This window comes from Exophiala viscosa, assembly GCF_022695815.1.
Source record: "Exophiala viscosa unplaced genomic scaffold EDD37scaffold_3, whole genome shotgun sequence".
Taxonomy (NCBI): domain Eukaryota; kingdom Fungi; phylum Ascomycota; class Eurotiomycetes; order Chaetothyriales; family Herpotrichiellaceae; genus Exophiala; species Exophiala viscosa.
This window is the reverse complement of record NW_026944355.1, coordinates 1730201-1751802: the sequence shown is the minus strand read 5'-3', so window position 1 is coordinate 1751802 and position 21602 is coordinate 1730201. Positions and strand designations below refer to the sequence as shown.

The following is a 21602-nucleotide window of genomic DNA, read 5'->3' as shown; positions in this document are numbered from 1 at the left end:
ACCGCCTCAACTTTAAACCCCCATGACATAACGCGTCTTTGCATTCGAACACTCATGACTGCGCAAACCCCTCCTGGCGGCGAGCTCCTGACAATGTGTTCACGGAGTCGGCCAGCTACATGGAAGTTGTGGTGCGGACACGGTCTGGTATCTCCCGCTCGAGGAATGGGTGCAGTACCTGCAAGTAAGTTAACTCAACTCCAGGCCGGCTGTGGCGTGGCTAAGGGATTAGGAAACGGCGTGTTAAATGTGACGAGGCTCGCCCAAAGTGCCAGCGATGCAGAGTAAGTGGTCATGAGTGCCAATTCGACAGCAGTCCGTCCGCCGGGCAGGGTGCGTCCGTGACATTCATCAATTATACTCCAGGACATTTACAATCCCAACTCACAAGTCATCCGAATGCCGATTGTCAGGAGTTGCGAGCTCTGGAGTTTTTCCACGAGCGAAGTGTCCCCGAGATCCCAGGCCAGACTTACACCGACCTATGGGGTAAGTACTTGCTGCCAATGGCTCATCATGAGCCCGCCCTACGGCACGCAATGGTTGCGCTTGGGAAGCTGCACGAAGGTTACTTGATTTCGGCTTCAACCAATCAGTATGCTCTACATCAATATGGCAAGGCTATCAACCTCATCACTAAAATGGACTCTTCGAGCCCCAGCGCGTTCGACACTGCACTGGCAAGTTGCGTTCTGTTTGCGGCAATAGAGACCTTGATGGGCCACCCCAGGAGTTCTGTAATGCACGTGTTGTCCGGCATGAAGATACTGAAACAAGGTGGACGATATAGAGATGGCTTCATCCCACGAGATCAACTTGCTGGATTATTTGATCGAACCGCATGTCAAGCTCTGGAGATAGGCGACTTCGAGACTTTGTCGCAGAGTTCTCCTCCAGAAGGCTTTCCCGTTCCGGACACGTTCGCTTCGACGCGGGAAGCAGTTCGCTCGCTTGAAGCTTTCCAGTACTATACGCTACGGCTGTTCCAAGATACCATGATGATCCCGGATAGCACCATGTCGGCGGAGGAGGAGAAGATGGCACTGCTTGCTGCGACGCTTACAAAATCTCGAGATCTTGCCGGAAAATGGACAGCCGCTTGTGAGCGTTTTCTAGCCTCAGAGACGACAACAGACCATCCAGCACATCTGATCCTCAGGATCATGATCGAGGCAACATATATCCAGCTGAATGCTCCACAAGAATGTGATTTCGATCAATTCACCAGTAGATTCAAGCGGATAACCGAGTGGGCAGAGATGTATCTGCGTAGGACAATCACGGCGCAGGCGACTGCTGAGCGACCTCGTCTATCCGATGCGGTCAAGCAGAGCTCGCTTTCGACGTCGACATCTTCGGTGGGAACATTCATCGCATCGACGACGCCTTTGGACAAGGAGAAAACGATACATCGAGACAGAAAGCTGCTTCCAAGACCAGAGGAAGTGATGCGTCCTACCTTTACTATGTCCTCAGGGGTCATTCCACACTTGTACATGGCGTCTGCACGTTGCCGCGATCCAGTTATACGTCGTCAAGCACTGCGACTGCTCCGCGCCAGCAATCGCCGAGAAGGGCTGTGGGACTCACAGCTCACAGCCAGAGTTGCAGAAAGAGTCATGCTCATCGAGGAGCACAATGCAAGACGCATCCTAGGCTTACAGGAAGATGGACCCCTGACGGATTGCTCCCAAATCCACTTACCTGCTCGGATCACCGCGACGAGCGTACAGTTTGGACAGAACAGGGAAGGTGTGGTTACATATGCGTCGCGAGACCCAAGTGCTCCGAGGGTGCAAACAACAGAGAGAATATCTTGGTAATAGCACGTTCACAGCCGTAGTCCTCTTCTGTCCTGTATTGTTATTCCAGATCAGGGCATAACGGACGTCCTCGACTTCTAAGGGTGAAGCTTACCTAGATCAGCTCCCAACAAGCCTTGCTTGGCGGGCGTCATTGGCAGCTCCAGCCCCGGAGCACTCACAGGCACACTCGAACTGCTTACGACCCGCATCCACGTCGCCCTCACAATTGAAGATCCGTCCACAGCTGCTTAGGCCCCTCTTTCGTTGTACTTCTGTGTTTTATTTGAGCGGTCAGCATACAGTAGCATAGTTCTTTCTTTGGCTGTCCCCAATCCAACCGCCCACCGCGTGCCGCGAGCACACATCCTTATTGCCCAGATCGAACACACCGAGTTCTTTGAGACTTTACATCCACCACGATGTCAGCAACAAAGCGAATCGAGAAATGGGAAATCGACCGGTACTGGGAGATCTTTGGATCACTTGTATCAGCCCCCGCGACACCAAACTCGCGCCTCACGAATCAAGCAGCCGCCAACGTCCTCCGTAACTCGCAACTGCGCGACGACCAGCTTGAGCGGGTATGGGATCTCGCGGACGTTGACGGCGATGGCGAACTGGATTTTGAAGAGTTCTGCGTGGCCATGCGCCTGATCTTCGATCTCGTCAACGGCGAGTACCAGGACGTCCCTAAGACACTGCCTGACTGGCTTGTGCCGGAGAGCAAAGCGCACCTTGTCGCAGCGAACCGTGCGCTGTCCGGTGACCAGGGGTCACAGTTTGAACGAATCGAAGATGACGAAGAAGACGCTGGTCTGAAAGATGGGTTCGATTGGTACATGAGTCCGGAGGACAAGCGCAAGTACGAGGAGATATACTCGGCGAACAAAGACCGGCGAGGCGAAATCAGCTTCGACAGCTTACATAGCCTGTATTCGAGTCTGGACGTGCCGGACACAGATGTCAGGAGTGCGTGGAATTTGGTCAATACGAGTGGACGGGACACTATATCGAAAGATGCTTGTTTGGCATTCTTGCATATTCTCAACTACCGGCACGAGGGGTACAGAATACCGAGAATCGTGCCTCCCAGTCTACGATCGAGCTTTGAGGGAAATCAGATCGACTATCAGATTGATAGCATGCGGAACAGACCGAACAAATACGACGAGGACACCTCTACGGGGCGGAAAGCCAAGTTTGGAGACGCTTATTTGAGTCGCATTGGCGGAAGAGGCGGGTCGGCGTATCAGCCGAAAGGCACTGATTTCTCCGATGTGGTAGAAGACGAGGATCTCGAAAAGGTCAGGCTGTTGCGGGAGCTGCGCGAGCTGGAGAGTCAACATGATGCTGCGATTGCAGCTTCGGACCGAAGGCGAAAACAGAGACAGGAGAATGGGGGCCCCAGACAGCCTGGGAAAACGAACTGGGCTCTGGTCAAGCGAGAAGCACAACAGTTGCTGGAATACAAGCAGCGACAGTACGTCGACCTCAATTCGGAAAGTGCCAACAAGTCAGGTGGTGATCTCAAAAGACTGAGAGACGATCTTGCACTGGTTGCGGAGCAGATTGACGGGCTGGAATCGCATCTGAGGAAGCGGGAGTCGGAATTGGACAACATCCGGCGAGAGATTGAGAACGAAAAGTCCAGCAAGTGAGGTGTCACATGTCCAGGAGGATGTGGTCGGATAGGCTCATAAGATATCAGTTGAACCTCCCAGGAGAGGTGCTCTGCACATGTTGTACAATTGTACCTCCGGGTCGCAACGCTCGATAAACAACACTGCCCATTCCTCCCCGCACCCAGCGACTATCGTTCCGTCCGTACTTTCCGGAAACCGTCCGTCATGAATGTGTCTCCTTTCTTGAAGTTTGCTAAGGGGTTGTTAAGATATGTTACTGGTGTTCATAATTGCGGACGCGACTGACCATCAGCTGCCTCCCAAGCTCTTCCAGCACCGAAACCAGTTCCGATCCACACAGGCCATGCTCTTCGTTTGAACAATAGGACTGAGAAAATAACGCCGAAAGAGAACCCGAGGCCGGACTTGATCACCAAGTCAGAGATCGCACGATCCCACTACATATCGTATGATTAGCATTGTTTGGTTTCATGCTGGTGATCGCAGTCTTCCGGCCACCCTCGTGTGAAGGGCCCGCGAAGTATGCCTGCCAGGCCTGCCGGAATTCTTCACGGGGGCTGGAAATGTACCTTTTCGTTCAATAGTGCTTCGCTGGCTGGTTTGGACTTCGGTGTAGGTAGGGGAGGCCCCGGAACATTGTCGGTTGACATCGTGAACTGTCGAATGAGAGTGTTAGTGTACGCAGACACCAGTCCTAGGAATAAGCGCCCTACCAAAAGACCTGTTGGTCTCTCTGCACGACGTTGTATGTGTGTTGGTAGTGGTCGCAAACAAGGTCAAGCTTGATCGAAGCTCTGCTCGTGCTGCGCAACGGCAGCGGGAAGAGCTGGCGAAAAAGGTACCGACCAATCGGAGTTAACCTTCATTCAGCCTTGGCAAATTTTTTGATATTGAAGGGCAAAAAGTAGAGACTTGAAGAACAGACATACTATCATTTTATGGTCGGAGGGCAGTCTACTGAAACTTGATGAAGGGGAAAGATAGTCATGGTATTCATACCATGTCTCAAAAATCTTTTGAGGCAGCGATTGCTGACCTGGAAAGAGCGGATGGGCCTCCAGAAACAGTACTAGAGGCCGCTGCCAAAACTCTGCGACTCAATCTCGAAGAAACGATTGAACGCTCTTCCCTCGAGGTGAGGTTTCGAAGTACACCACAGTCGTATGGATTCAAGGAGCAATGGTTGCTGCGTTGGCTTCTGAAGAAATTGGGTTCTGCCTCGACTACTCAAGCGAAAAATGACGGACAGGACATCGAGAGGTATTCACCTTCAAGACCTCGCTTGGTTTGGGCGAACGACACTGACCAGCGCTGCAGATATGCTGTTTCTCCACAATTCTGGTCGCTGCTTCTTGACCTCACAACTTCAATTCCAAGCAGCGTTTGCCTTGAGATTCTTCTCGAGCGAAAGTTCTTCCCTATACTAGTCCAGCTAATACAAGCCTTCCGGAACGCTCGACAACTTCCGAGCACCGTCGAACCGCGCATCACCGCACCTGCTGACGAGACGCCGCGGCCGAGGAAGAAGCGGCGATTGAGTCCACCGGAAGTGACGGCTCCCAGCGCAGGATCCCAGCATGAAAAACTGCTGTGGGTTCTCCTACAAGCGGTTTGTCGATGTCTTGACCTCTTCTCCCCACGCTCCTCACAAAACAACCGTCAGTCGAGCCAACCCCTTTTGGCTTCAAATCTATCATGGGATGAGCAGGCGTCCATAATGGGCGCGGTTCTTGAAACTGCCGTGAATCTTCTGGATCATGCAGCCGGACCGAGGAACCAAGGGGTACTTTCCGAGGTGCTCACCGTTGTTCTCTGCTTTTGGCATGGGGACTCTCTAGCCAACCAAGCGCAGAAAGAGGGTCCCGACCGAGCCTTTTCCTCTTACTGTCTCATGCCAAGCTTGGCTATACTTGAACATCTGCGACGTCTGGACTCTGCCGACAGGTCTATGGCCACCCAGCAGAAGGCACTGGAGCGTCTTGTTGCATTACATGTTATCTTCCCGACTCGGTCGTCATTCAACAAGCAATTTGCAAGGAAGTGGGCAGACATACGAGATGTGCCACCATACCCCCAGCTGGAAGCGACGTTAAATGATCTTCAGAAGCGCATGTTCCCTGACGAGCGACCCAACAAGCCTCCAGTCGTCGCCAGCAAAGTCCCAAAATGGATCATTCTTGACATTGCTGCACGGTTAGTTCCTTCATCAGATTTCCGCAGGCGCCAAGCGGAGCAACCCTGGATTGATGCACTTTTCATATACCTTGCTCATACAATCTGGCCTCAAATGTCGCAAGCGTCAACTGATGTAAGAAAGCCTTTCAAGGGATCTCAAGAAAGCCAGCAAACTTGGGCAGCCTCACTCGAAAAATTGCTGGACGTTATCCTCGCAGAAAAGCTACGCGTGGGTCTGCCCCTGCTAGGTTATCTACTTAAGGCGGTTCTCGCCTTGGAAGATGAGACCATTCCATGGAGATTGTTGGTGAGGATACTCCAGGTCGATATCGGTATCTTAGTTCCAACTTCTAGCTTGTCGACATCCGAGGAATTCGTGCGACAGCTCATCGAGAAGCTTAGGGTGCCCCTCGTGCCAAAGAGTACCTATGACAACATCCGCGACGACATTATCTTACCATTGTTGCGCGGCTTCGCCCAGTCCCGGAATCTACCCAGCTTCCTTACTCTGTGGCAGCAGAATCTGGCAGTTGCCGTTCGTACACCTCACCTACCCCAAGGCGGCACGGAAGATGTTACACTAAAGCTTGTGTGGGAGGATCAAGCTGTTTTCGATCAATTCAAGGCAATCGCTCAAACAAATGCGCCACCGAGCTTAGGCCAAAAACTCCTCGGCGATCTCATAGAACCTTTGACCGAGCTGGCTGAGGCGACCGGATCACGGGCGGGCGTCTTTGCACAACTGGCAATATTCTCTGCTTTACTTGAGACTACCGATACTCCTATCGAGACTTGGAAGCTGGACAGTGGTCAACTTATGGCCGTACTCGACACGATTGCGATTGCTCTGCCTCAGGTGTCCGAAAGCCATGGCCGGAGGTGGCGGCTATGGAAGGTTGCGCGCCAACTTGTCTGCTGTCTTGGAGTCGACAAGATCTCGCAGATTCCAAAAACCATGCTCGACTCCCAAACTCGCTTCATGTCTCTCACCGATTTGGCAACCCTGCCGGGCCACCCAAACCCGTCTAAGATTCTAGAGTGCTTGGAATGCTTCTCCTTCCTCCTGGAGCTTGTTGCACAGTCTGCTGATTTCGAACAACATTTCGGGCGCGAAATGGAAAGTTTGGCAAACCTCCTCCAGCTGTGTTGCGCAAATACAGGAGCCGAACTCAATGTCTGCGTGGGACCGCATTTCCAATGTGACAGTCCAAAAAGTCTGCTAGCTGCATGTATTGGGAGTCTGTTGGAGAAGCACAAGGTGTTTTCAAAGTACCCAGACTCATCCAAGCGACTCGTTGAGATGGCTCTTCACATCATGGCAGCTCCCGGAAGGGAAGCAGGCGATGATGGCGATATACCAAACATCAAAGCCCTTCTTCGTGCTGTGCTGACTGCCGAGGAAGTCATGAACACCTCCTTACTGCGCCAATGCATCGTGCATTATATCCTTGACAATTCAAAGCCAGGCGTGGCTACTAAGATCGACCAAGCTATTCTCCGGCATTATTTGTCTAAGGGCGTCATCCAGAGGTCTCAATTGAAAAGTCTGGCGAACACGACGATGGAGCGTGTGTTTGATGTGAAGGCTTCAAAAGCTCTAGATGATGTTGTCGAAGACCTGGCTCTCCTTAACCTGCTCGATGTCAATGCGACAGGATCCGTCATCAAATCCGAGGATTGGCTCACATGGGTCAATTTCTCGAAAGACATAACGGATTATAAGCAGTTTGGACAATCACCGGCAAGCCTCTCGGCGGTTGAGATGCTCGAGCATATATTGAAGAGGGTATGGGAGCGTGCCGTGACAGCCTCGCGAAATCAAGTTCTTTCCGACATCATCTCATGGTGTGGCACCTGCATTGAGGGGTCACTAAACACAAAGCAAAGCCCACCATTCCTGATAGCTGTCCCAATCTTCCTTGAAAAAGCTGCGCTTCTCAGCAGGGCCACACCCAGCACCACCATATCGAAGAAGGATCTTCAGAAGATGACGACGAGCTACACATCAACAATAAGCCGTAGGCTTGAGTCATCTCTTTGTGGCAAAACTGATTTCTCCACTCTATTGAACCTCAGACTTCTCCTCAACAGTGCTCGGCAGACCCAGGCTTCTGAAGTGGATGAGGCGTTGTCAAAAAATGCGTTTGAGTTTGCACAACGATTGCATGCGGAACAGTTATCGTTAGAACACTCAAAAGCGACCGCTGCTGTGCACTTTTTGCGGGCTTCTGTGGAAAAGCGATGCTGGGAGCTCTCGACACCTCTCAACAGGATGCCATCTGACGTAATGCGACAAGTGCTCGCATCCATCACACGGGATGTAGCCACTCACACGAACGAGCAATTGAATCTGCTAAGCATTGAGGCAGACACTCTTGCAAACCACATGGCACCAACAGAATGGGCTGATGTGCTGGGAAGACTACGACAGCACTCAAAGGAAGGAAGTGCTGGGGAATTCCGGCAGCTATTCATCTCGTCTGTCATCCTCCGCATCAAAGATCACCACCTACAACATGACCCGCGACTCACAGACGAATTGGCAAATATTGCGAGTCTGAACACCTCCGGCCAGTACACTCCGACCGAACTTTTCCTAGCATTGGAGAACTGCAGAATGGTCCTACAATCGCATCCACTCACTGTGAATCAGGCGACGCTAGATCGGTTACTTGCCTGCCTCTGTCTCGTTGACGTGTCTCCGCATCACTACGAATCATCTTACCCACAGAACTCTCAAGAACAATATGGGCCCCAACCTGCAGATATCTATGAAGAACTGTGCATGTTTCTGGGAGTAATCTTGGGAAGACACAGAAGACGTATATCCGACCGGTACCACCTACTACTGCCAGTAATGCAAAGGCTCTTACGATGCCTATTCTGGCCGGGTACGCATGCCTTACAAGATCGACAACGTTCAGCCGCCGCTAACGACCTCAACGCTTATGGACGGAGTCTGCCACAGTGGATACGAGGTGCTGAGCAACCTTTACCCCCATCTTCGGCAGAGAAGTTCTCTCGCCTTGCATCTTCAATATGCAACCCGACCGTATCTGCGGCACGATCGTCCAGGAAGCACGGCCATAACCAGCTGAATGATGAGACCAAAAGAGCTAGACTGTTGGCAGGCCAGCACATGCAGTACCTCGTGATGGAGTACGCACGCTGTACTCTCGACGGACAAATAACACCTACGGTCAAGGACAAGCTGATGCCAGGGATGTACAGTGTCTTGGACTCAATGGGCAGAGACCTCTTGAGAGCAGCGAATGCAGGAATGGATCCAAGCAGCCGGGCCATCTTCAAAGGTCTCTACGACGACTTTACAAGGTTTGGTAGGTGGGACAAGAGCTAGAACAGGTCATCACTGCTCTGGGAGAAGAATTCACGGGTCTGAACGAGAGGTAATCTGTATTGCTGCGGAAATTCATGGTGCGCTCGGCATCGATATCAGGCGCAAAATGAACTGATTGGGGATGCACTTCAGCCTATCAGGAAATGGCTTCGAGAGGCTGATATTCTGACTCGTGGGAAGCCACGTATTCCGAGCGCCCAGACAGTACGGCACTGCCAGCCTACGAAATCTGGATGGTCTCCGCGAACGTTCACTGCGAAAACCAGGCGCAGCTACAACCGCGTTTGCAGCCGATCTGATTGGTAGACAAACCTACCTTGCGTTTCGTGGATGCATGCTGGCACCAACACGGGTTCTGCGGTTCAAAAATTGTAAAACAACACAACGCCTATATGAATTCGGATTTCGTTGACGCCACATTGATTGCCACGATATCCCAGACTCGTGAACATCCATACCGACTCTTGGAGGTTATTACCAGTCTGACAAGCATTGGTCGCCTCGATATTTACCCAGCATCGCGATATGCACTGCAGTCACCGACAGACTTTTCTTGCTGAAAGCTTCTGCTAATCAAATTGGTCACACGCTACGGAAACTTTGACTCAGTGAAGCATCCACTTAGGCAGCTTGCTGAGGACCGGGATTGACTTCGTTCTAACAGGACTCGGTAGACGGAGCAACGTCGAGACCGGCCTTCAGAAGAGAGAGATGGCGCCTCGGACGTCTTGCCAACCGGGGAACAACGTATACCGTGAAGCGAGCCGTTTGCCATTGGAACTAGCCAGACCAGACCGACTTTCTAGTAAGCATCAAACGAGTTGGTTTTACTGCGTAGTGCATACCTGGGTGCGCAACCAGGCAACCTTGCTTTGTTTTCTGCACACTCAAGGAGGCTGAGGCGGATTTGCCATTGGGGCAGTATCAGGTTGGAGCCAGATCAGGCTGAGGCTGTGCGAACATTAATATTGAAGGATGAAAAAGTGACGTGTCAAACTCCAATCAGGCTGACTGCCGATGTCGTGCAAGGTCTGCGGTGTGGTTGACGGGAAGAGCAATTCACGTGATCCATCTGATCATCATCATGCGGCTGAAAAGCCTTTAAGTGGGATTCACCAGCAAGGGCCCTTCGCTTCAATTCTGCCCGCTTTTTTGTTTGTTTCCAACCTCATTTCTTTGTTCTAGCTCCTCCCACTTCACGCACTTTGTTCCCTGATTCCAGCCTGACCGTCAATCAGTCTTGCGTTCCTGCTGAAGCCCCTTGCAGCATACGAGCAACGTGCGGTCCAGAGCTCCGCGGCTGCATGCGGTAAGTTTGATGTACGGGTCAATGCAAGCTTGGGCTTTCTGCTGCCAGGGTGACACTACGCCCTGTCACCCGCAAGCAAGGTCAGTCGATGCGGCTCTGCGAGGATCCTTCGCGCCTCATCTTACCCACAGTATTGTGAAGGCTCCTGCTCCTATATGGCAAGCTTCGGCCGTCATGTATGCTCTCATCCCTTGTTCGAGGTACGGCATGATCAATGCAGGCTTTTAAGCTGTCTCTTCCACTCTCCTCAGTTGGCGTTAAGGTTCACCGCGACTTCACAGTTGGCCGAGTGTTTGCTTTACGCGAAGCTACTATATCCGTGCTCAACCCTGAGTTTCGATACCGGGAATGTCCTCTGGTCTACACCTTTTACCTTTCGATATTGTCCATTACATTGCCCGTCAACTCGACGTACGCTCCTATGATAATCTCGCAAAGACCTGCCGTTCACTCCATCGGGACCTGCAAGATGAGAACACAGCTAAAAGATCAGTCCAGGTGACTCTTACCCACACTCCGGATTCCTGCGTCGTGTGGATGACGTGTGATACAACCGTCAGCTGACCACCTGGGAATTCCATCAGGCCAGTATTTCGTGTTCCACTTGGGCACGCCTTGCTCTGTCAAGCCCCTCCTCGTTGCCCGAGGCCAGTCTCCGACGAACACTTGATCGGTGTAACGACTACAACCATGCTCTACAGACGGCCTCGCCGTATTCTGCGGCTATTATAGCACACGCCACCAGCTTTTCGTATCACGCGGGCATCTTGTGCTACACAACCAACACGGGTCTGAGGGTGTTGGACTTCAATAACTGCGGTCGAGGCCGGGCCACGGAGAAGGTTCTCAGCAACGATGTATTTGTCGAGCATCTCGTACGTGTTGCAAAGGCGCAAGGTAAAGCCGAGGGTCTTGATCGTGACTCGCTGAGAGGGATCAAGGTTCAAGGGTATGCTGATGATATCGTGACGCTGGTTGGTGACTTTGGTACTCACGGCAATCACTTGTTTGCTGTGAATGTTTCGCAGAAGTTCAATCAACCATTGACGACTTGGCGTTCTCGCATGGTGCTTTGCGTTGAGCTTAGGTCGACGAACAGGCTTTTCGTCCGGCATAACAGCCGATATCTGGTCGTTGGCACACACTCTGCTACCGGCGATGATGACCACCATGAATGGCTTTTGGAGCGGTACGATCTTGCATCGGGTAAACCCGTGACGAAGGAGCCATTACAGCTTCGTAATCTCTTTGGATCAGATATCGGATCTACAATTTGTTTCGGGCTCTATGGGGGCAGGTTCTACGCTGTAACGAATCAAACCAGCATAGAGACCGAGGAAGTCGACTGGACGAGCTACTACGAAGTCATTGACATTGATGTGAGCGACCCTCATCCGGATTGCACGATCTGGGGGATTTGGCGGAGACAACATCTCGAGGGACCGATCAATGACGCTTGGACGGATCTTGGATTTCAGATAGATCATCGGACAGGTGAGTTGTTGATTGTTGAATGTCGGAAGGAATGGGTCGATGGCGGAAGTCGGAGTATCAGGACTTATTATACGCAAAGCTTTCAGCGGGCAAAGAAGGTAGATTTGAGGTTGGCTCGGCGCCATCCACCTGGTGATCAGATGGCGAGGACACTAGACGAGAAGAGCAACAGTCGCTATGAAGAGCCGAATACGCGGGTCGGGAGGTATGTGCATGCTGAGTTCCCTTTGGAGCAGAATGAGAGCAGCGGTGGTGGTGAAGGAAACGTGAAAGAGTACATCCGTGCCAAAACAAAATGGAATGGATACCATTTCAATGCGCAGTGTTTCGTGGATTTGGTTACCGAGGAAGTTAGAGTTGATGGGGAGTGGAGGCCGAAAGAACGGATCAAGTTGCGTGTCGTGAGTAGGGATGGGCTGAGTCCTCTCGTCCCAGATGTGGAGGGCGTGTGTCCGGAGTCAATTCGTGCTGTGGAGGGTGCCTGGCCAAACAGGATGCTCGTGCGGCCTCGCGTCAAGGACCGTGACAGGGAGGAGATGGAAGATGGCGAGGAAGCGTACTCCAAGAGTCGTGTGTACTTGTGGCCTCCAGATGATTTGGGGTCGCAGGATTTGTTGGACGTTTTGTGTCCCGGTGGGCGGGCCGGGGATGTCAAGGCTTGCCTTGGGGACGAAGGGATCGTGTATATGGCTGGTCCGGTTACGGGCGGTGAGCGTGCACTTGTGTTCGTCAGTTTTGATCCGATGTTTGGGTTCGATGGGATGAGGAGGGTCGATGGGAGTCCCGTATGCGCAAGGGGCGTCGACGTGAAGCCTCCTGCTCTGGCGACAAGGGTCGGCATGAATCGTCTCCCATCGGTCAACGTTGTTGGTATGGTGCGAGGAACAAAAAGGGCGAATGAGGATGGGAGAAGTGATGGTCAGGAGATGGCGGACCGGACGAAACGAGTCAAGGTCAAGACTGATTGTGATCATGCTGGATTTGATACAGCGATGATTGTGGGCGGAGGTCAAGGTGTATCAACGACGGCGCTGCCATCGCCACCGTTGACCATGACCTCGTCCTCTCCATCTTCGGTCGCGCGAGACGAACACTTCCCGTCGGTGTCGCCATCACAGCTAGGCAGATCTAGCGATCCAGGAGGGAGCCCAAACCCGATTATGAATGGGAGACGGTTGACTCAATGGCGGGAGAAGGCTATGTACCTGAGTATCAGAAAGGGATTTTGGCTGCGGTGACGGACACATTGATCATTGAAAGAATGAGAGGGAAAACACATAAGTTACATGAGTCTGTAGGGGTCTGGATCTTATTACGCTATAGACTACCTCTAACCGCACCGAACCTTGCAGTCGTCCCATGAGCACAAGAACGAACAGTGAACGAACCAGCCCAAACGTCCAAGGAGATCAATCCAGGGATAGCTGAATGCGAACTGTCGAGAACAAAGCCCCCTAGCCAGCCGAAGCTTTTTATATAGCCGGAACACCTGTACGATTGCTGACTACTGTAGTGCTAATTCAACCGCACGTAATTACCTGTTTGACATAACGAGTCAGACCATGTCGTTTTGTGATTGACTGAAAAGTCGACGAGGAAGGGAAAACACATACCAGGGAATTGACCTTGTCGGCCATGTACGCGACCTGTCCACCATTCATTCTCATTCTGTGTCCTCGTGAGGATCTCAATGACATCTCCGGTCATGAAGCTCAAATCGCCTTCTGCTTGGGCTTCGTAATCGTAAAGCGCCGTCACCGTCTCTGCAGCGGGCACACCACTCAGTCGACTCGGCTTCGGCTTGGGTGGAGGTGGTTTGCCCTTTGCGGCGGCTACTGCGCCGAGAGCTGGGCTGCTGGGCATACTACTTACAGATCCGGCAGGAGAATATGGTGGAGGTGGATTTGACACGCCGGCGTCCGGATCGGTGGATTTTCGGTATGTGCCATACTTTGACACGCCACTGGCTTCTGCTTCCTTGGCTTTCGCACCGCCGACGCTGTACTTGGAGGCTCCGCGTGCAACCTTCACTCCACCAGTTGACTTGAAATGGACTATTGTGAGCTCCTCGGCTCGATCCTGGACATCGCCTCGTTTCATCTCAAATGCTTCTTCGATGTCGAGGTTTAGGTTGAAGTAGCCGATGTTGATACCCTGCATTTTGTCATGCAACGTATAGAAGACATTCAGTTGCATATAATAGAACGATTGGAAGAGCGGTCGAATGAACTCGGCTTCCAAGGCAAAAAGCTTGGGCAGTTCGTCCTTGAGAAGGTTGTTAAAGTATTCATAATCTTGGGTCGCTTGTTCAACGTCGTTTTCGGCTTTGTACATGGCCTTTTCGTCCTTCAATGTCTTTTCCTTCTTGTCCTGCAGCTTTTTCAACGTTGCCCGGTGTCGGTCGTAGTCTAGTTGTTTGTGCTGACGCTTGAGGGCCACTTTCCGGATGACCTTGATAACTTCTAGCAATTGGTCGGCAGGGGCTATAACACGTTGTTCAATCATTTCGAGTTCTGGTTCCAGTGTCGCTTGTAGTTCGCGCACAATGCTTTCGTATTCTTCGCAGGCACGGATACCTTCTGGATTTCCTTCGGGTATTATGGAATTAGGATCGGACACGCGGCCTGATATAGGTTTGTAGATTTCCTGAATCGCTTTGGAAAATTCGATCTGATGGTTCAGCATGCCTATAGCTTGTCAGTACAATTCTACATTCTGGCGAAGCCCAACCCTACCATTGATGGCTTCAAAGTACTTCTTCGATTCATCGTGCAGTTTCTTGGTCTCTTTTTCCAGGTCGGCAAAGCGTCTTTCTGCGTCGATATAGACGGCATCTTTGGTGTTGTCACCAATATTGAAGCGCTGCTTGAATTGTTGCGGCGCTCGAGTAATACTCTTGGTGAACCCTTTTACACTCATTTTCGGTGGCCGCTGCCTATTGTGAGTATCGTGTCGCACACAAAATTGAGGAGTCTGCTAATTGACTAGATGCTGGTTATGCTGTAGGGTGATGCTTGCCTGAAAGTTGACAAGCGAAATCACACGCAGGTCTTTGGGTCTGTATCGTTGGTACCTTGCTACACTATTGCGAACGGTCGTATCGATCTGAGTGATTGCGAAAGATGGAGGGGTTTTAGGAATGGAGAGAATGGTGCGGCGGGATCATCTACAGCCAATAAGTGACTGCCTGAGAGAATGAAGACGAATGACGCAGAGCGGCTGTGGTCGGACCAGTGGATCGTGGCTGAGTAAGTAGGCAAGCTGTGTGAGGTGGAGAGGTTCTCTTCGTTGGGGTGGTAGACGTCTTGAAGCAGTCACCAAGGTCGTCACTGGGGGCACGAGATGGTGACTGCGTCGATATAGCGGATTGAGTAGACGAGGAAGACAGAGTCAATGATACGAGCGGAAGGGCTGTTGTACTGTAACTGTCAGAGAGGACAGGCGGGCTGCGTATGGGTGATGGTCATGGTAGATGCCGGTAGTGTGGTGGGCTGTTTCCGTCACCTCCGACTTGGCCGACCGAGATTCGCTTCGGACTTAATATCTTATCAGATCAATTATTTCTCATCACCCATTCGCCTCCTTCATCAATTCAATTCACATCATCGACCTTCGCCGCAACACTCATACAATATTTGTTGAATCATCCGACTCTTCAAAACGCTATAGTCAGCTGGTCTGACTGACATCAAGAATGTCCGGTCCAGCATCCTCTGTCGTGAGACAGGCTTCGAGAGTCTGTTCTCGACGCCTTTCCTCGAACATAGTCGCAGCGACTCCAAGACCTGCATCCGCCGTGCTCAATCAACGTCGGAACTATGTGTCGCAGTCGAAGCCTACCCAAGCCTCGGTCACTGATATCGACTCTGCCATCAAAGCAGATCAGAAGAAGTTCATCAATCAAACTGGCGACCTTCCGTCGCAGAGAACAATGCCCGGAACAGACATCAGTGCAGATACCATGATGAGCCCTACAGCAGGCATCCTCACACAAACCACGATTATGGACCAAGGTTCCCGACCTATCTACCTCGATGCTCAAGCCACCACTCCCGTTGATCCGAGAGTCCTTGATGCCATGTTACCGTTTCTTACCGGCCTCTACGGCAACCCCCACTCTCGAACCCACGCTTACGGCTGGGAGAGCGAAAAGGCCGCGGAACAAGCAAGAGAACACATTGCCAAGTTGATCGGGGCCGATCCAAAAGAAATCATCTTCACCAGTGGTGCTACTGAGAGTAACAACATGAGCATCAAGGGTGTCGCCAGGTTTTTCGGGCGATCGGGCAAGAAGAAGCACATCATCACCTGCCAGACCGAGCATAAATGTGTGCTCGACAGCTGTCGACATCTCCAAGACGAAGGATTCGACGTTACCTACTTGCCAGTCGACCACAATGGCTTGGTCGATCTCAAGCAGCTTGAAGACGCCATGCGACCAGAGACCGCTTTGGTCAGTATCATGACCGTCAACAACGAGGTAGGCGTCATTCAGCCAATGAAAGAAATTGGTCAGATGTGTCGGTCGAGGAAAATCTACTTCCACACGGACGGGGCTCAGGCGGTGGGCAAAATCCCCATCAGCGTCAATGACTGGAACGTCGACTTGATGTCTATCTCCAGTCACAAGATCTATGGTCCAAAAGGTATCGGCGCATGTTATGTCCGGAGACGGCCCCGTGTCAGGCTTGACCCCATCATCAGTGGTGGTGGTCAAGAACGAGGTCTACGAAGTGGTACTCTTGCTCCACATCTTGTCGTTGGCTTCGGCGAAGCTTGTCGCATCGCTAAAGAGGAAATGGAGGTATGTATTGTCACCCGGTCATTTCTGCTCACTTGTTCGATGATTATACTTTGCTTCACAAACATCTGCGACTCAGTGTGGCCTTGTTGTACGTTCTGGGTGAGCACGATGCTGACCAGTCCCTTTCTAGTACGATTCCAAGCGCATCGAGTTCCTGTCGAAACGCCTATCTGATGGACTGCTGTCTATGGAGCACACTTCAATGAACGGCGACGCCACCAAGCGTTATCCAGGTTGTGTCAACGTTTCCTTCGCCTATGTTGAGGGAGAATCTCTATTGATGGCACTCAAAGACATTGCGCTATCCTCTGGTAGTGCTTGTACTTCTGCCTCATTAGAGCCCAGCTACGTCCTTCGAGCTCTCGGAAACAGCGATGAGAGCGCTCACAGCAGCATCCGATTCGGTTTGGGCCGTTTCACCACGACAAGTGAGATCGATTATGTCTTGAAGGCGGTCCGCGAGCGCGTCACATTCTTGAGAGAATTGAGTCCATTGTGGGAACTAGTTCAGGAGGGTATCGACCTCAACTCCATCGAATGGAGTCAGCACTAAACGATCGAGGTTTTATTGAGCCAATTCAAATTGTACATCATACCTTTTGTCTCATGTGTACAATGTCGATTCGCTTCTCAAATGTGGCAACTTTTGTATTGAGGGCACGCTACCAATGGCGGCTAACGAGCCTGTACAGCATTACCGACGCCTTATAAGTGGGCAGCCCTGGTCGGATCTCCATACCCATAGCCTCGAATCATATTCTTGATACCCCTGCCTTGTTTGGTTTCTTCCCATGCATCTGTGGCATGCTCAAAGTCAAAAGTCTTCGTTCTGAGGCGTTCGAGTGGTATCGTGCCAGCCTCCAGCACATCCAACGCAACCTGGTAATCTCCAGCATTATATCTAAACGATCCATGCATATGCAACTCTTTCTCGCTCATTGTTACAATAGGAAAATTGATCACCGGTTTTCCGAGTCCAGTCTGAACGAAAGACCCTCCTGGTCTCAGGACATGTACCGCGGTGACGATTGAAGTTTCTGCCCCTGAGGCTTCAATCACCGCATCAGCACCCAGACCAAGATCATTCTCCGCGACGATTCTTGCGGCGTTCTCTTCCGGAGTCAAGTTCATATCTGGTTTGAAAGTGGCGGAGTTGTTGAAGCTCCTCGCGAAGTCGAGTTTATGCTCCAGGACGTCCACCGCCACCACTCTTTTTGCGCCGTATAACTTCGCGACAGCACCACATAAGAGTCCGATCGTGCCTGAGCCGAATACGACGACACTGTCTCCAGGCTTGATGCCGACCATTCTTACGCCATGTGCGGCAACAGCAAGTGGTTCTGCGAGGACTCCTTCCTGCAGACTCACGCCGGGTGGCAGCTTGTAGCAGAAATCCGCGGGGATTTTAAAATACTTGGCCAGACAACCTGGGTTGTCCGGTGGACATGCCGCGAATTTCATGTCCGGACACAGATTGTATAGCCCTTCCTTGCATCGCACACAAGAGCGGCATGGTTGGCCTGGTTCAATGGCGACGTTGTCCCCAGGTTTGAGATGCGTGACGGCTGAGCCAACGGCGTGGACAGTGCCTGAAGCCTCATGGCCCATTGATAAGGGTTGCGACTCGGAGACGTACTTGCCATTGATGCCTCCGTGGTTCCAGAAATGGACCTGAACAGCACTATTAGTGCTTTTGCGTGCAGAAGGAGCGTCGGAGTTACATCGCTGCCACAAACGCCGATGTACTTGATTCGGACGATTGCGTCTGTGGGATGGGTGATTTCTGGCTCGCGCGTGTCTTCGATATGTGCCCTTCCTGGGCCATACAGCATGACTGTTGGGTTCTGTACCTTGTAAGCATGTCTTCTGGTTCTGTGGGAACAGTACGCACAGTCGCCATAGTGTTTGAAGTCTCTGTGTCTTGTGCAGCACCACAACGTATTCGAGATGGAGGCGTCAGAGTCCAAGAGATCGTAATATAGCCCAGGGTCCATGGTTGAAGGCAGACTTGAGATGTTTATATGATGCTGCATCACATGTTGGGAGCAGTGGTGCAGAGCATACCGGTAACAACGGGCCATGTTGTGCCGGCATTTCCGCTAGGGTGATATGCAATGCAGGGTAGCAATACGAGGAGTCTGGCCTGCAGATACAGATATGCGGGGGTCGTCATCGTTCAAGCGCCCACAACTGGCTTAGCTGCACGACCAGCCCTGATCCAGAAAAAGTGGCACCGTCTGACAGAGAGGACAATATCGCTATAATGTCAAAGCCCAGCATGTTCGCGATAGCGAGTGCCTTGACCCCTATCTAGTACGACCATACGACAGAGTTGGTGTCTTCCCACCTCCAGGGGCTAGCCTCTCGTTGTGTGCGAAGGACTCTGAGACGACAATGAAGGGACGGTAGCTATCTGAACTTGGTGGGCGGCAATGGTCACACAGTTCCATTGCGTCTTGGAGAACGGCTGGCTGGTCAGAACTCTGCTCACATCTAACATGTCAAGTTGCTGCCGAGGTTTCAGTTTGTCCGTTGGACGTCGCTTTGTATCCGCCTCAGATATCGCTTGATATTCTTGTCGATGGCGGTCAAGAAAATCCACATATCCTCGATGGTCTCACGGGCCCATGTTTTGGCAGAGTTAGTGAATCGAACGCAACTGACTTCCGGATCCTCTGAGCATATGCCCTGCCTCGTCCTTTTTCTGATACCCATGGCTTTAAGAGATCCGTTCCAGTCATGGTCCGGCAGCCAAGCATTGCCTTTCCCTTCCAGATGGCCTTTCGCGAAGCTGGTGAGATCATGGACTATAAGTGGATCTGTAGTTTTAGTCTTGCCCTTCTCATTATACGCTGCGTGGAAACACTGTAGAATTTGTTCAGCAGCTTCTTTCTTGAAGCCTATGAATCGTATCGCCTCGACGCTGTCAAGGAATACTGGTACTTCAATCTCCTCATTACTACAAGCGCCTAGGATCTCGGGGCGCAGTCGGCGTATCCTCTGGTCACTTGACAGCGTACCAGCCATTTGGGACTCCTCTAGCATCCGGAGCGCTTCGTCTGAGATAGTGTGTATTGTAGACCCGAACATCTTGACGTCGCCGGAGTCGCTGCTGATGATGGTTGATGGTGGATGGTTAATAGGTAATGAAAGAGGATGAGGAGAGAGGACTCTCTGTCGGAAGTAAGCTGTCGATGAAGACGTGAAGATAGGAGGTGGGCGAAAGTTAGCTGAGAATATTTGAGGGTAAAAGGTCTTCTATCAGAGGAAAAATCTACCTGCAAATACCTGGTAGGTACAAGTGCCAAGGCCTTTCCATGTCAATGAAGTGCTTTGGCACCCAAGACTGACCATTTCGAAGTCATTCGTACCAATGATATAGTCTTAGCCTCTGACATGGTCAAGCCTGTCGGCTCTCCGCATAGTCCTACCAGCTTGAAGTCAGGGCATGAGCTGTCGGCTTATGATTTCCTGGTCTGTCGCTCTTCTCTTACCGCCCAAAAGGCAAATTCTATCTGGCTCAGAGGCGTAGGATCCGCAGTTCGGAGAAAGTCAAAGCTGCTGGTCGACCTTGTCCACAACTCAAGAGGCAGCCCATGGCATAACATAACCATGTCGTGCGGGCAAGAATCTCTGCTAGGTGACTGCAGCCGTGGAGCCGAACCCCGTTTATGATCAATGGTCAGATATGAGCTTTGGCACTTTGGGATACAGATCTTCCATTCCTGTAATGTCGAGGCATGCTGACTACTATCCGAAAACAAGCGATGTGGTATTAAATAGGGGTTCTATCTCCGAAAACTCCATGCTCTAATCAAGCATCGTCCCAACCCTAGGGCGCCTAGAGGCTGGGCAGTGGGCAACACCTCGGGAGTATCGGAGATACTGTAGGGTCCTTCTTAAGCAACACGATAATATATGAAGAGTATCTTTTCAAGGGGGTTTCAGCCCACGCTCTTTGTTAACCAGGTATCATTACTTCCATCCAGTTTCACCAGCCCACGTAATCTCTCATAAAGAACACTCTTGCAGAAGATGGCGGCGTTGGAGGATTTCAGTCCTTCTTCGCGAGTCCTCGTAACAGGCGCCAATGGCCACGTCGCCCAACATGTTGTGTCCCAGTTGCTATCTCGTCCAACGGCATCTAGACCCAAAGTCCGCGCCACTGTTCGATCTGAATCATCAGGTTCTGGGTTGGCTACCGTCTTTCATCACCATATTGCCTCCGGCGAGCTCGAGATCTTTCATGTACCCGACAATTGTCGCTCCGAGCGCATTCGACGAGGCCATCAGTGGCTGTACCCACGTTGCACACATAGCGTCACCATTAGTCGTTGGTGCCAAAGACGTCGAGAAGGATGTTCTTGTTCCCGCCATCCAGGGTACACTCTCATTGTTAAAGTCGGCCGCCCGGTCATCATCTGTGGAATCGGTAGTGATCACCAGCTCCTTCGCTGCCGTGTTTGACCCGGCATACGATTTGCGACCCGGATGCACCTACACGCCGTTGGATTGGAACCCGATCTCCTATGAACAAGCTGCAGATCGAAATCTCGATCTTACTGCATGGCCTGCTAGGTACTGCCCTTTCATCACCTATATGGCATCGAAGAAGTTGGCAGAGAAGGCTGCTTGGGATTTCTACGCCGACTACCTGGGCAACGGTACCTCGCAACCGACATGGCGCTTCAGTGTGATATGTCCAACGTATATTGGCGGCCCTTGCGTGCTGCCATTGTCAAAAGGCGCAGAAAGCCTCAGTTTCAGCAACCAGCTAATATGGAATACCGCGGCTTCAAAACCCACTGGGTCACTCCCTAAGGTGGACTTCCCACACTGGGTGGACGTATGAGATGTCGCCAGAACACATATACTAGCTCTTGTGGCACCAGAAGCTAATCAGCAGCGATTTATTCTTGCCCCAACCAAGAAGACATACTCAGATATGGCTGCAGTCGCGCGTGAACGATGTGGAATGACTCCTTCCGATGAGCAGCAGATACTGGAGTGTTTT

At 51.7% G+C, this 21602-nt stretch overlaps 10 protein-coding genes across 10 annotated transcripts; 6 read left to right on the top strand and 4 right to left on the bottom strand.

Moving 5' to 3' along the window:
- The first annotated feature begins 10 nt into the window (after positions 1-10).
- Positions 11-2024, top strand: EDD37DRAFT_626740 (uncharacterized protein). The gene is made up of 2 exons (XM_062816323.1): positions 11-184; positions 233-2024. The coding sequence occupies exons 1-2, from the start codon at positions 120-122 to the stop codon at positions 1821-1823; spliced, it is 1656 nt and encodes a 551-aa protein (XP_062672117.1). The 5' UTR covers positions 11-119; the 3' UTR covers positions 1824-2024.
- EDD37DRAFT_334999 (actin cytoskeleton-regulatory complex protein end3) lies at positions 2020-3689 on the top strand. The gene has a single exon (XM_062811628.1). The coding sequence runs from the start codon at positions 2225-2227 to the stop codon at positions 3461-3463; it is 1239 nt and encodes a 412-aa protein (XP_062672116.1). The 5' UTR covers positions 2020-2224; the 3' UTR covers positions 3464-3689.
- Positions 3558-4235, bottom strand: EDD37DRAFT_335007 (uncharacterized protein). Its single transcript, XM_062811629.1, has 3 exons — positions 4018-4235; positions 3735-3885; positions 3558-3680 (listed from the first exon to the last, which is right to left on the bottom strand). Exons 1-3 carry the CDS (start codon positions 4096-4098, stop codon positions 3616-3618), a joined length of 297 nt encoding a protein of 98 aa, XP_062672115.1. The 5' UTR covers positions 4099-4235; the 3' UTR covers positions 3558-3615.
- Positions 4236-4380: 145 nt separating this feature from the next.
- Positions 4381-9337, top strand: EDD37DRAFT_334941 (Urb2/Npa2 family-domain-containing protein). Its single transcript, XM_062811627.1, has 2 exons — positions 4381-4708; positions 4766-9337. Exons 1-2 carry the CDS (start codon positions 4416-4418, stop codon positions 8979-8981), a joined length of 4509 nt encoding a protein of 1502 aa, XP_062672114.1. The 5' UTR covers positions 4381-4415; the 3' UTR covers positions 8982-9337.
- Positions 9338-10070: 733 nt separating this feature from the next.
- Positions 10071-13161, top strand: EDD37DRAFT_334612 (uncharacterized protein). The gene is made up of 4 exons (XM_062811626.1): positions 10071-10370; positions 10432-10490; positions 10875-11165; positions 11232-13161. Exons 2-4 carry the CDS (start codon positions 10446-10448, stop codon positions 13020-13022), a joined length of 2127 nt encoding a protein of 708 aa, XP_062672113.1. The 5' UTR covers positions 10071-10370; positions 10432-10445; the 3' UTR covers positions 13023-13161.
- On the bottom strand, positions 13161-15161 carry EDD37DRAFT_334406 (BAR domain-containing protein). The gene is made up of 3 exons (XM_062811624.1): positions 14858-15161; positions 14520-14715; positions 13161-14471 (listed from the first exon to the last, which is right to left on the bottom strand). Exons 2-3 carry the CDS (start codon positions 14701-14703, stop codon positions 13300-13302), a joined length of 1356 nt encoding a protein of 451 aa, XP_062672112.1. The 5' UTR covers positions 14704-14715; positions 14858-15161; the 3' UTR covers positions 13161-13299.
- Positions 15162-15478: 317 nt separating this feature from the next.
- Positions 15479-17141, top strand: EDD37DRAFT_657069 (cysteine desulfurase; the record flags this gene model as incomplete). Its single annotated transcript, XM_062818872.1, has 2 exons — positions 15479-16588; positions 16719-17141. 2 exons carry the CDS (start codon positions 15479-15481, stop codon positions 17139-17141), a joined length of 1533 nt encoding a protein of 510 aa, XP_062672111.1.
- On the bottom strand, positions 17028-18828 carry EDD37DRAFT_334404 (L-iditol 2-dehydrogenase). Its single transcript, XM_062811623.1, has 3 exons — positions 18480-18828; positions 18310-18432; positions 17028-18259 (listed from the first exon to the last, which is right to left on the bottom strand). Exons 1-3 carry the CDS (start codon positions 18486-18488, stop codon positions 17294-17296), a joined length of 1098 nt encoding a protein of 365 aa, XP_062672110.1. The 5' UTR covers positions 18489-18828; the 3' UTR covers positions 17028-17293.
- Positions 18829-19108: 280 nt separating this feature from the next.
- EDD37DRAFT_607798 (uncharacterized protein) lies at positions 19109-19986 on the bottom strand (the record flags this gene model as incomplete). Its single annotated transcript, XM_062814994.1, has 3 exons — positions 19109-19818; positions 19877-19934; positions 19960-19986. The coding sequence occupies 3 exons, from the start codon at positions 19984-19986 to the stop codon at positions 19109-19111; spliced, it is 795 nt and encodes a 264-aa protein (XP_062672109.1).
- Positions 19987-20696: 710 nt separating this feature from the next.
- On the top strand, positions 20697-21440 carry EDD37DRAFT_648658 (uncharacterized protein; the record flags this gene model as incomplete). The annotated part of the gene is made up of 1 exon (XM_062818044.1): positions 20697-21440. The coding sequence occupies one exon, from the start codon at positions 20697-20699 to the stop codon at positions 21438-21440; it is 744 nt and encodes a 247-aa protein (XP_062672108.1).
- Between the last annotated feature and the right edge of the window lie 162 nt (positions 21441-21602).